The 13,126-nt window shown below is 40.2% G+C and overlaps 1 protein-coding gene across 11 annotated transcripts in view; it reads right to left on the bottom strand.

Moving 5' to 3' along the window:
- cadpsb (Ca2+-dependent activator protein for secretion b) overlaps window positions 1-8,951 on the bottom strand; it is an 81,916-nt gene extending 72,965 nt beyond the window's left edge. For 2 of the 11 annotated variants that reach the window (XM_077530583.1, XM_077530587.1), the window contains exon 1: window positions 8,228-8,950. In XM_077530583.1, the coding sequence (XP_077386709.1) occupies window positions 8,228-8,560 (333 nt within the window). In that variant the 5' untranslated portion in view covers window positions 8,561-8,950. Of the gene's footprint in view, window positions 1-8,227 lie in introns of all 11 variants that reach the window. The other 9 variants (XM_077530588.1, XM_077530578.1, XM_077530577.1 and 6 more) reach the window with 6 other exon arrangements.
- Between the last annotated feature and the right edge of the window lie 4,175 nt (window positions 8,952-13,126).

Raw genomic sequence — 13,126 nt, 5'->3', positions numbered from 1 at the left:
GATTAAAATTTTGCTGCTTTTAGGCTTACACTGTTCCTCAACCACGTCCATATCCGAAGAACAGATGAACGATCTGTGTCACTAGTGATGCTAAAACATTCAAAACCCACTTTTGACCTTGACTGGAAAGCCTCTTATTGTCAAAGCAAGTCGTTTTGCAGGCAAAACTCGATTTAAAGCTCTTACCTAATAATGCAAATCATTCTACATGAGCTCCCTTTTACTGACGCTCCCTCTCATGTGACCGTTTCGGGCACACGATGACTCACATTAGGAGCCTCATCTACATGTTCAAATGTAATCTTGTTAACTTTCTTCTCTTAACACATTCACTGCCAGCCTAGCAAAAATCTGACGTCTTTTTCCGTCAATGGCAGTGAATGAGTTAAGGAAGAGTCATAAATGTGCCTGGACCAGAAAGAATGTTGTTTAGAACAGCTTGCGAGAATGTTGTAAGTTTTTATGCAAAAAGCAATACAATATAATTGCATTGTAACCTCCCAGTCAGTTAAATTAGTATATGTTACAGGGCACAATAAAACTCTTTTTCTAAAAATGCATATAACATTCTTAGTGGCGAATCAGTTATTCTAACCACTACATAACTGTGTGTAGCATTAAGAAAAAAACTTAAACTATGTAAAGACTTGATTGACGTTCACATAATTAATTTTCTTACAAGTCCTGACTCAATGTAGCATCATTTCTGGCTTGCATCATACTCAAATAAGTCGCGCTTCACCAACCTTTTTGAAAATGAGCGCTACTTCTTGGGTACTGATTAATGTGAAGGGCTTGCAGTTTAATACACACTTATGAAATAACAAATTTGCTAATTATCCTCATGTTAATTTTATAATTAATTAATGCTTTGAATCTACGTGAATTGCTCATGTTAATGATTTCTCTCAATTACCAAGGTCGGAAACAGATAAATATCAACATGCAACACTTTATTTATTTTTTTTAAATCTCTGCAAGCGGGTACAATTTCAAAGTTGCAACATTCCTAGAAAATAACAATGTTCCATGATGTTCCTTGGTCGGACTGCTTGGCACCATTTTAGTGACCCCCACTTTGGATACTAACATTGGACTAGCCAGTGAATCTGGGCAAGTGCTAGCAGCTAACTTTAGCATTGGTACTGAACTACCTGTACGTAGTTATCCCACCATCACAATTCTTGGACGGCAGCTATGGTGTAGACAACAGTCTTTTCTTTACAATACTTTTTTTTTTTTTTTTTTTCTGGGGGGAACACATTAAAAAACAAAGGGGGTAGGAGCAAAAACAAACATGATGTTGAACATTGATGCTGGCTAAACTGAGCTCTTGTGAGGTATGTTGCAGGCTCGCAAGAATTGCAGAAGTCTTGCGTGATATGCTAAGTCTGACTTAACATCATGCATAATGATGGTTCAAATCTCAAATTTTGGTCAATTGCTGACTTATAAGCAAGCGCAAATATTTCATCTTTTTAGGACAGGGGAGTTGTAAAAAAATAGAACATTCTTGTGATAGTGTTGCATAGAAACTGAATTTCTTTTTCAGTTTATCAAAATGGAGTTTTGTGCATTGCACTCACGTCGCAGTGCTTACATCGATTGACAAATAAACCAGTTCTGAACATAACGGAAAGCTTAGCTTTCACGTATATAATTTGTACTTTTAAAGACATCAGAAATATTGCAATTCTTGAAGCTTTTACTTTCACTGATCTTTTTTTTTTCCTTTTTTTTTTTCCCACCGCTTATCTCCCTTAGGGTCACAAATAAGCTTGTCACACTAGCACTATTTTTGAATGATTTATTTTGTATATTTTTTTTATATATCACATATATTAGATAAATGAAAAATTAAACAGACTCTGGCTCTGTTCACAAAAATTGCACTTAACCAAGTAAAACTTAACACATGCAACTACACAGCCTGTAGTTGCAGGGTAAATTATCTTATCTCTTTCAGAATGTTTCTTTTGCCTGGTTGTACAAAATTGGAATGGCTGTTTGGAACTGTACTGACTATCAAAAGTCTTTAAATGATGCCTTTTCTTTTGCTAAAAAGTCGAGAAAGCTGGAGGACCCACACAGCACTGAGTCATGAGTCAAACACAGAACCTCTCAACTGTGTGGCAGAAAAGGATTATTACACCTTCACACAATTATCTTTGTTTCTGCAGCAGTTAGGCTCACACAATCTATCATAATTGAATTGAATTATACATTGCCTCTTTCTGTTTTGCCGTTGTATCTCCCCCGTCTCACTTAGTTCCAATCTTTTACTATATTAGCTGTCTTTCATCCATTAGCCGAAATGCCACGCTTAGCTTGATTAATATATCACATCACATAAACCGGATAAATGTATCCGCAAAGATGAATCCATTATGTCGGTGGGTGAATTTTCAATTTGACGCATTTATTAAAAGGAAACACTTCTGCAAGATCTTTTATGGAAGTGTCTCGTCTCTATCTGATGTGTCAAAAGATAAACCATAAGGCTCAGTTTGTTTTTCTCATTATATTTTGAACCTGTGCTCGGAAAGATAACCATTAGCCACATATTAGGTCCACTTTCACAATCCAATTTGATTCTAAAACAAAGGTGATTTAAAATAAAATGACCTTTACAACGACAATGAAGCCACTGCCAGAGAATGGTGCGTGGCGTTATTGAGTGACATGAGCGTCTAGGTGTACCTAAATTTGTGGCTGGTGAAGACTAGATTGCCAACAAGGTGTGAGAAATATTTCTAGCAAAATAGCAAAATAGGTGAAAATACACAAAGACAAATAAAGTTCTCTCTCTCTCTCTCTCTCTCTCTCTCTCTCTCTCTCTCTCTCTCTCTCTCTCTCTCTCTGTCTCTGATCACTCTTACCTTTTAATAACTGCAAGCAAATAACAAACGTTGACAGACATGAAAGCAGTTCCAAAGTCCTTTTTTGTCTCCTCCGCACTCAGCACCGCGGAGGCAACCTTCATCCAAGTAGCAGTGATGTGAATTCACTCTACTTCACATTCACATCACAGAGGCTCCCTCGCTCAGAGAGGCTGGATGCTTTTAGAAAGTGCTGAGCCAAGAGGCGCTCTATTAGGAGATGATTGGGTCAGGCTAACTTACGGGAATAACAAATCATACTAGGAAGAGGAAAGAAATTCTCAATTTATTTGTGATCTATTCATACTGTACACTATGATCTATGATGACTATCATAAGCATATGAGTCTGAGGCCGTCACATCGGTTTGGACCAAACCAATAAAACCACAAAATGTTGCCTTGCACTAGCTTAACTCTTTGACCGCCAAAAATGTTTAATAATGATGAGTAATATCACGATGTATGCCGGCATAAACGTTAAATGACGTCAACCAAGTTTTTTTTGTTTTGTTTTTTCTCATCAATGGGCAGTGCAACGTCCAAGTGCATCGCTGCCTGGTCAATGGGTTGTGCAATCAAAAACGCTCACTAACCATGGCCAGCAGATGGCAGCATTGTACCTCTTTTCAATGGGCTGTCGGTGTATGAAATTACATTGAAACATGACGAAATCTAATGAAATAGAATGTTTTTCAAGGGTGACGTGAATGATCAAAGCCTTTGTCATATAAAGTTTTTTGGGGTTTTTTTTGATAACGTGCGGCAGTAAAAGAGTTAATACTAGCACACAATACAAACGGCTACCGGCTAACAAATAGTGCCTAGGGCATTTTAACATGTTCTCAACACATGTAGACAGATCATAACGGATAGGGCTGGGTCATGATATCGTGATTAGTGATTTTGGCATATTTACTTGATTAAACACGGTGGCATGACTTTTTCTTTTTCTTGCACCAGTCAGTCTTGCCCCCATTCATTAAGTTATTTTATATTTTAATACATTTGCTGGGCCGTTGAGTAAATGTTAAAAACAATCTTTGCTATGTTTATTATTATTTTTTATTTACAGACTACAGTAGTTATTATGTTAGTAAAATGTTGAAGTACTCTGTAATTGTCAATACAGATGCAGTTTAAAAGCAGTATTTAAAAAAATCCTGATCATAACTCAAATCAGACGCTAGGAAAACATTGCGATCAGTTCTTATGCTGTATTGCCCAGCCATACTTATAGGCATATATTCTTTATCCTTTGCGGAAAAACAACAAATATTACAGCAGCTTACTGAGTCACTTACAAGAAATATGAAACGCTTCCTCCTTTTGTCTGCATGACTGTATTATATTGCCCCTAGTGGCCAAGTCTCACACACCAGAAAGAGCTGCAATTGATTAATCATGAAGTGCAAACATTTAAATGTATTTTAGTGCCGGTTTTCTCATTTAAAAAAAAAAAGATTACAAAAAAATAATGGTTTTGTGGTTTGTGAGGTTGGAATGGATTGATGGTCTTTGTGCATTCATTTTAACTCATTCACTGCCAGTCATTATAGAAATTTTTTTACATTTCCAATACTCACGTGATATTACATTCAATAATTATATATAAACCGAATCTACCAAATAACAGAATAGACTCCCTACTTTTTGTCCCGTCCCGTTCTTTTATAATTGACAGCAGAAAAATGTAGGTTTGCCAAAATACAGCCATTTCTCCCATGGACTCTGAAACTGTGTTTATTTCCTATAAAATGGGGCAATGATGTCATCTACTGGTGGTTGGGCATCAGTAAAGTTGTTTCCAAGTTTGATATTTACAGTGGAGCATGCTCAGATTCGCCCCCATTTAGCACCGCTCTAAAAAATACAATTGACAAGTATACTTGTCAAAGGCAGTGAATGAGTTTTAATGGGGAAATATGATTTGTGAGCTACCTCAGGCCCCGACTGTATGTTTCAGTGCTAGATATATGATGAAAGGTGGCTGTGATATTTTTCCACCTGCAAAGACAAGGGCATAAGTGTGGGCTGATTCCATATGCGTTGAATGCATGCGGGTGAAAAGCTGCTGTGAAATGGGCAACGTGTGAACTCTTGACTCGTTTCCGTTTTCACCATCATTTTCATCTTATTTAAAGTTAATTTCATTGGGTCTTGTTTGCATGAAAATTTATTTTTGTTGCTGCCGTTTACGATTACTATACTGTAAACGTACCTAGGCTTGCTGATTTAATATTCTTTGCTTACCAAATACTCCTTGTTGCATTTTTGGGGCATTTCTGTAATTTCCCTTTGCAATATTGCGATAATACTGATCATTTTAATCACTCTAATGGTAATATGACATTTTCATAATGTACTACTACTTCCTTCACTGGACGTCCAACTTGTCCGATTAGGACTTTCCAACAAGACAAAGCACAGAGCAGTCCGGTGATGTGAAAGTGTTTGAGCCCCACTAGCGGGGGGCAAGAAACAATCAGTCAACAGGGGGAGGTGGTCTGTGACACCACCTATGAGCCTGACATCTCCTCCAGGATACAGTACTTTACCATCCATTCACACGTGCACTGTCACATCAACAGCTCATACTAAACGTGACCTCCACCACCTGGGAAGTGTAGACACTCATACAAGCGCTAAATGGTTGAGGCTTGGTACATGTCAGACCCCACTGGGGGTCTGGATGAACGGCAAAACAAAACAAACCTCCAAAGTGTAATATATTACATTGTAAAGTTGAAGTAGACATGAACATTTTTGACTGCCACTGTCGGACAGGTATTATTTAAAATCTATATTACAATATAGAATCTGACTAATGAGAAGCTACATAAGAAAGGCAAATAATGGAAACTGCAAAAACAAAAATAAGGCTGGTATCGGCAACGATACCAATACCTGGTGTTGGTACCCGCCCATTCCTAATTAAAAAGATTAGGGGATTTTTTTTTTCTAACTCAGCAAGTGACTTGCATCTTTTCAGCTCATTACCAAAATTATTCCACAAATTTACACCTTTTACAGAAACCCACCTTCGCTTAATATTTGTTCTTGTTTTGTACACAAGAACACACCAAATGATCGTCCTAATCGTGATTGCAATTATTACCAAATGAATCGTGATTAATATTTTTTTCATAATCGAGCAGCCCGATTTAGAACTAATGCCTGCAAAACAAAATTCAAAAATACTACGGCAATCTGCAATTTTGAGATATTACAGATGGAGATGTAAGCAGTAGCCTGACTCATCACTTGACCCTCACTCTCATCCATCACCTACAACACTCAGAAATATCGTTCAATTGGAAACTATATTTTACACCTTGCTCAGCAGTCCCCCAAAAAATGATTTCTTGTCTTGTTCTTGATTGATTTTATTCTGACTTTAGTAACCTGTTTGTTCATTGAAGCGTTTCTAAGTTATATTTATAGTGACATCACAACGTTCAATAAGCTTTGCAAAGCACGCTAATGTGATGACGTAATTATTAAGACGCATCATGTGTCCAGTAATGAAAAATATATTTTTTACTATTAGACATTGTCCAATTCCACTGGGCATCCTAATGATAGCAGCAGCAGTCCCACACGTTAGCTTACAAGTAGACGCCACTCAGTTAACCGTGAGGAAACGTCGCCCTTCAAAAGTCCATTTCCCCCCTTTTGTGTCGCCCTTTCGCAAGGTTACGGCGGCATGTTGAAGACGCAGCAGTGGGGCTGACGTACTTTGAAGCCCGGCCTGTTTCTCTGTGATAGTCCATCACTGACTGCTGCCACTGTGCCAGAACCTCTAATAACAGATTACCACGGAGCCGCTCCATATGTTTTGCTTTGGCTTTGAGTCGTTTCATTACAAACGACTTGCTTCATCATATTTGTGTGACTAATCCATAATAGCCTTAATGTAATAGACAGCATGGACGGCGCAGTGAGGTATGTGCCTTTAAGAATTTACTCGGTACGGGAAGCTACTTGTAGACAAATACCCAATTGCATTGAAATGACAGCTTGAAATGAAACGTGATGGACTTACATTTGAATACCCTGCATTGTTAAGGGTCTCCATGCAATTACTGTATTCTCCTTTCACATTTGTATACCTTAGTTCATTCATTTTTGCACAAGGGCTACTATTTTCCTCAAAATAATATGAAATGTGGACCAGTTGTGCAGACAGACTTTCTGGTCTGGTTGCATTGCACATTGGATTGTTGGATCATGTATTCACTCACCCGCAGCCCAAAGAATTGTGGCTGCCTGAGCTGCCAGATATAAAAGTGCATTACTAAGCATGCATTAGACTGTCGGTAACCTCTGCCAAATGGGACTACAAACAAAAAAATAAATGGAAACACTGTGGTTTAGCCTCCCACATGCAGTTGTGCATGAGTCAGCAGAAAATGTCGACCAGTCTAAAGGAAGACTGCGGGTTAAATACAAACAAGAGCCATAAGTGCAATTTATGTAATGTTGTTTACAGTCGTGCATTCTTATTCCGTAGATTCGAGGAAATTTTACATTTTAGTATATTTAGTGTGAATGTCAGAGCAAGATAAATACATTAGTTCCATCTGTGATGACTTTTAAGAGAAAACAGTCAGGACGTCCTGACCCAAAATTGGCTTCACAGAACATCACAGGCACAGCAGCAACCTGAACCCATGTGAGTGATACCTACAAATATATACGTACAAATATATTTTAAAAGATGTGTAGGAATATTTTTTGCAATGAAATTAATGTTAAGTAACTCACCCACTGAGGGTAAGTAAGCTCACTGAGGCTGTACCTCAAAAGCGCTCATCCTAAAAGTCACCTTGGGAGGCTAAACTGATGAAGAGGAGAGTTTCATTCATTGCATTCCTCACCTACAAGGCAACAAGTCTCAATCCAAATGCTTTCTTCTGCTCATGCATACCGAATGGGCTTTCTGGGCTGCACAATTGATCTCACTTGGGAGCTTTGTGCATGTGCACTCTTGTCTTAGCTCTGCACCACCATGTGTCCTCCCTTTGCACTATCTGGAGCGCTACTTCATCATGCTCCCACTCATCCTCCGTGGATTATTATTTTTTTGCACCAAAAACAAACTAGAGGTTTGCTGTATTCCCTGCTCCTACCCGGTACACCCCCCCCCCCCCCCCCCCCCCCCCCCAAACACACACACCCCTACTGTATCTTATGTAGGTCATCAATGACAACATCTGCGATGTGAAAGAGGAGGCATCTCAGCAGCATGTGCTTATTAACGATGCCCTTGCACCGAGGAGGAAAAGAAGAGAGGAAAAAAAAGGAGGAAGAGGAGGAGAGGGGGGGGGGGGGGGGGGGGGGGCTTACCTTCTGTTGTCGCCTCGCCATGTCCGTGGGCTGCTTGGCGTTGAACGGATAAGCGATGCATCGCATGACAAACACATAGAGCTGCAGCTTCTTCTTGCGCTCCTCTTCCTCCCGCTGCAGCTTCTCCAGGTCGTCCTTCTCTTCGCTAGCGGCCGACGGGCTGGGGCTGGTCGGCCGTGCGCTGCTGCGGCCGCTGCTAGGCGCTAGACCGCCGGAACTCTCGCTGGTCCTGCTCGGGGAGATGCGGGATCCGGCCTGCGGGGCCATCGCTTCCTTGCTCTCCTCCTCCACTATCCCGTCAGACTCCTCCTCGCTGGACGACGGATCCAACATCTTGCTCTTGAGGCGATGACCTTCCTACTAAGGAGCCTGACCTTCCAAATTAGGTCCCCCTCCCTCCTCACCTCGAGTGCGGCCGCAGTGTGAATGAGAGTCGGGGTCGGGTCGGTGGAGAGGCCCGGGTTGCACTCGGTGGCTTGGGAAGAAGTGAGCAGTGCGAGCGGTGCTGAGAGCTGATTGCCGCTGCACACTGAGCATCCTCCGCTTGCGCCGAGCCCGCGTCGATGCTTACGTGTTTTCTCTCTTTTATTGGCCAGTCCCTGCTGCGGATGCGAGGGGGAGGGAGGGGAGGGGCACAAACGAGGGGATGGAGGGCGGTGAGGGTTGAAAGGAAAAAAAAGAAAGCAGGCGATGGGCCTCCACGCGTTCGGCTTCGCGCATGCGCGGTGCAAAGCTGTCCCTGGTCCTGAACGGAGAGTGGAGAAGGATGCTCGTCTTGGCTTCCTGGAGGCAGCAGCGGTACACCTAAAATGGCTGCCGTGCAGGAAGTGCTTTGATGGTGAAGCAGCAATAGAGCAGTCAGAGCAGTGCACCGCGTGTATGGCAGCAGGAAATGCAGAGACCTGTTCAGAGGGCAGTAAGCTCGGATAGGGCAAACTGTTTGAGCTCATTGGCTGACACCCCCTGACAAAAGGGATCTTAATGCAGCCACTCAAGTTGCACATACTAAACTGCAGATTTCATGATATGTTCACAGTTCCTGTGGTGACTTAATAAGTACAATCTAAAACAATTTTCTAACCTTTATTTTGCCATTTTGCATAATGAAAATCTAATGGCACATCACCAAACAAAAGTTTCATGAAGTCAACCCCAAAAATGTTACAGTAATGTGTTTCATTGGCATTCTGATTAATATTGCATTTGTGGAATATGAGTGAAGCAAAATCGACCTGTTTTTATCAATCTCTGCCATTTTGCCACTTGCCGTCAACTGAAAATGGTGTCGTCACAGTTTCTCAAGACTCAGGCAACGACCAATCACCTGTTAGTCAGATTTTGCATCACCATAATTGTGCAGGTGTATCTAATGTCAGTGAGTGAGTTGTAGGATGTTAATTTCAACTTCATGCACAAATCTAAACATGAGCCTCTGGCCTTCCTGTGAGGAGATTGCATTTTCTCCCTGTGCTTGTGTGGATTTTCTCCAGATAGTCTCCAAAAACATGAATATTAAGTTAATTGACGACTGATTTGTCCTTGGGTGTGAACGTGAGTGTAAATGTTGTCTATACTGTACGTGACGAGTGATTGACTGATGACCAATCCAGGGCATAAATTGTAATAGTTTGGGATTTTTCAGTTTTAATTTTGTTTGGACTTTATTTTTTTTAATATCAGTTTTAATTTGTTCTTAGAGTATGTTCATTAGTTATTTTATTTTATGTAATTCTTCATTTTAGTTGAGTTTTTATTAGTTTTATTTTAGTTTTAGTTTTTGGGGACATTTTCGCTATAGTTTAGTTTTATGAATGTAAAATTTATTCTTATTAATTTAATGTTATATTATTTTTGTTTTTGGTTCTTTTAGTTTAGTTTTTATTATTTCAGGGCCAGGGTTATTCACGACTTTCACCAAAATAATAGTCTGATCCATTCAACCACCTGTATGAAAATAGATGGATAAAGTTTATTACCGTTCAGTACCAGAGACAAATTCCTTGTGTGTTTTACATACTTGGCCAATAAACATGATTCTAATTCTGAGTATAAGTGTCCCACAATTCAAAGTCAAATATTTTAAAAGGCCAACATATTTTCTTGTAATGTACGCAGATTCAGACCTAAGGGCTTGTGTGCTGATGTCACATTGCAAATCCGGAAACACTGTGAATCAGCTGAAGATGAGCCAACACCGGGTGATCTTATTTCAATAGAGCCAAAGACAGGATGAGGCAGAAGTGCAGCAAAACCGTCGCACCTTCGCTGCCTCGCTTCCTGACACGACCTGCAGCCCGGATGATATAATTAAAGTGACAATGAGTCAGCCCGTTTGAATTAAGTTGACAGAAGTGCACAAGTAGTCTCCCTATGGTGTGGAGCACATGAATGGGGCCATTTTAGTGGAAGCTCCTATGCCACAAAAGTGGTACCCTTTGGAGTTCAAGCAAAATTTTCTGGAATATGCCTCATTAATCAAACAAAGCTTGGAGTCCAAACCATCATCATGCTTGACATCTTACAGACATTAGCAAATCTTCAGCTCATTGAGCATCTGGAAGATTACTGCCAGGTGTGCTTTGATGATCTCTCTCTCTCTCTCTCTCTCTCTCTCTTAATAGTTTAGGTGACAGTATCGCTCTGCAAATGTTCAGTTCCCTCTCCGTTATGTCAATTATCTTTAAGGGGTGAATTCGTTTGTCATTTGAGATTCATTTTACTGTATAATACAGTAGTAATGGAAAACATTGCTTATACAGTTAAAGAAACTGTTCCATGAAAAAAATGTCTAAATTTGACACCCACATAGATGGGTATTTTTAACAAGTCTGCCAAATTTGAACGGATGAAAAAAAGAAAACAAGTGTATGAAATGTGCTTCAACATGTGCAAACACGCCCCAATTGAATCTTACTATCACTCAAATAGTACATTGTCACAGTATATATGCTCAAATGTTACAATGTTCAAATGTTAATGTAGTGTGAGACAATCTGAATGTGTCACACTATGTTTATTAAAAAGTTATATTTCAATGAAGTGTATCTGTTATGTGTAAGCCTACCCATTTACTAGCCACCAGCTAGCGTAATAAACATTCCCTGAAATGTCTAAAGTTCTATGGACCCACGTTCGGTGAGCTATTGGCTAGTGGACCCGCCCCTATAGCTCCCACTACAGTAGTGAGCCAGGGCTGCAAATGCATCACTGGCTGATTGCATCACGTCATGTGTTAGCCACACTCCCATAAATCTGGACAACTGATAAGTTGATAATGAGTTTAAAGGGCTGTGTGTATTATTTAGGCCATCTAGTGGTGAACTAATAATTCATTCATTTAAAAAAAAACAAAAAACGTACACATCACGCCGGCAAAGTGTGCAGAAACTGTGAAACGAGTCTGGACTGTTTTCGGCCAGGAAATTGTGCTCTTGATGTCTTTTTTTATTTATTTTTTTTGCTTGCTAGAGCTGCTGTCAAAGAAGATGGCGAGGAAATGACGTAGTCAGATAGCCACACGTGAAGCTTTGTTTACATTTATTGAACCAATGATATACGAGATTTTTAACTGAAGCCGCTCTTGGCCAATCACAGAGCAGTTGTGACAAACGTAGTGTGGGGCTGTTGTTGGGTCACATAAACTCAACCGCGGCTCATTTTTCTTTAAAAAGGAGGACAAACCGGCATCCTGCTTAGGATTGCACATCACTGAAAATTAGGACTGTTCTGCCTAAATCAGGACACCTAGCCACCCTATATGCTAGCTTAACCAGTGACTTCTTGCTAGCCTTGCTCGCCGCTCACGTTAACTCCTGCTCGCAGGGATGCTCACTCGCTTGCTCACTCCAAATAATAATTTAACGCTATATGTTAAAGGGATAGTTCGGATTTTTTTTTACATGAATCTCTATTTCATCCTCACCTCCAGTGTGTGCGATCATCACTGACTTCTGTGACACGAGTTCTGGTCCGGTGTTGGACGAGAGGAAAATAGTCCAGTTGGCTGAGCTCACCTAAATAAAGCCTTTTTCTTCTAAAAACTATTTGTATTCAAAAGAGTGATACATTTCCATACAAAACTCCCTTCGGTCAAAATTCTTTTTGACATTAATCTGTATTTCATCCTCGCCTCCAGTGTGTGCGATCAGCACTGACTTACCCCTGACAGTGTTCTGTGACACGAGTTCTGGAGAGGAAAAGAGTCCAGCAAGTTGGTTGGGGTCACCGAAATAAAGTGTTTTTCTTCTAAAAACAATTTGTGTTCAAAAGAGTGATACATTTGCACACTAAACTCCTTTCTGAAAAAAGTCAGACGCCATTACCGCCGGGCACTATTTTTCTGTTCGTTCGTATCACTGCACGTCGCGCTGCAGACAGCTGATCGACGCGCCTTCCGCCTTCGAAAAGACAAACAACTTGTAGATTAGTGCGCGTCTCTCGTGTCACAGAACGCTGTCAGGGGTAAGTCAGTGCTGATCGCACACACTGGAGGTGAGGATGAAATATAGATTCATGTCAAAAATTCCAAACTATCCCTTTAATAACTCAGCACTTATCATCAAACATTATTTAGAAACAAATTAAAAAGAAAACAACACAATTTTACAGGGTCTTTAGAGGTTGATAAATTTTGGACGTTTCATCTTTTATTGATAAATGCCGTAATCATTACCATATAAATCCAAAGCAAAGTGACTAAATCAATTCATTTAACCATTCCTATTTGTGATTAGGTTTTTAGTAAAGGCAGCACTTAAGACTGCTGACATAAAGTACACTAACTAACAATATAAAACTTTGCATCCTTTCTGTACAATGATGGTAACATTAGTGTTGATGATGATGAACTCAGACCATTGTGTGCGTTCAGGCCCAGGGTGGCAACCACACACACACACA

Source organism: Festucalex cinctus, chromosome 8 (genome assembly GCF_051991245.1).
Source record: "Festucalex cinctus isolate MCC-2025b chromosome 8, RoL_Fcin_1.0, whole genome shotgun sequence".
NCBI lineage: Eukaryota > Metazoa > Chordata > Actinopteri > Syngnathiformes > Syngnathidae > Festucalex > Festucalex cinctus.
The sequence above is the reverse complement of the archived record's forward strand: the minus strand, read 5'-3'. Positions and strand labels throughout refer to the sequence as shown.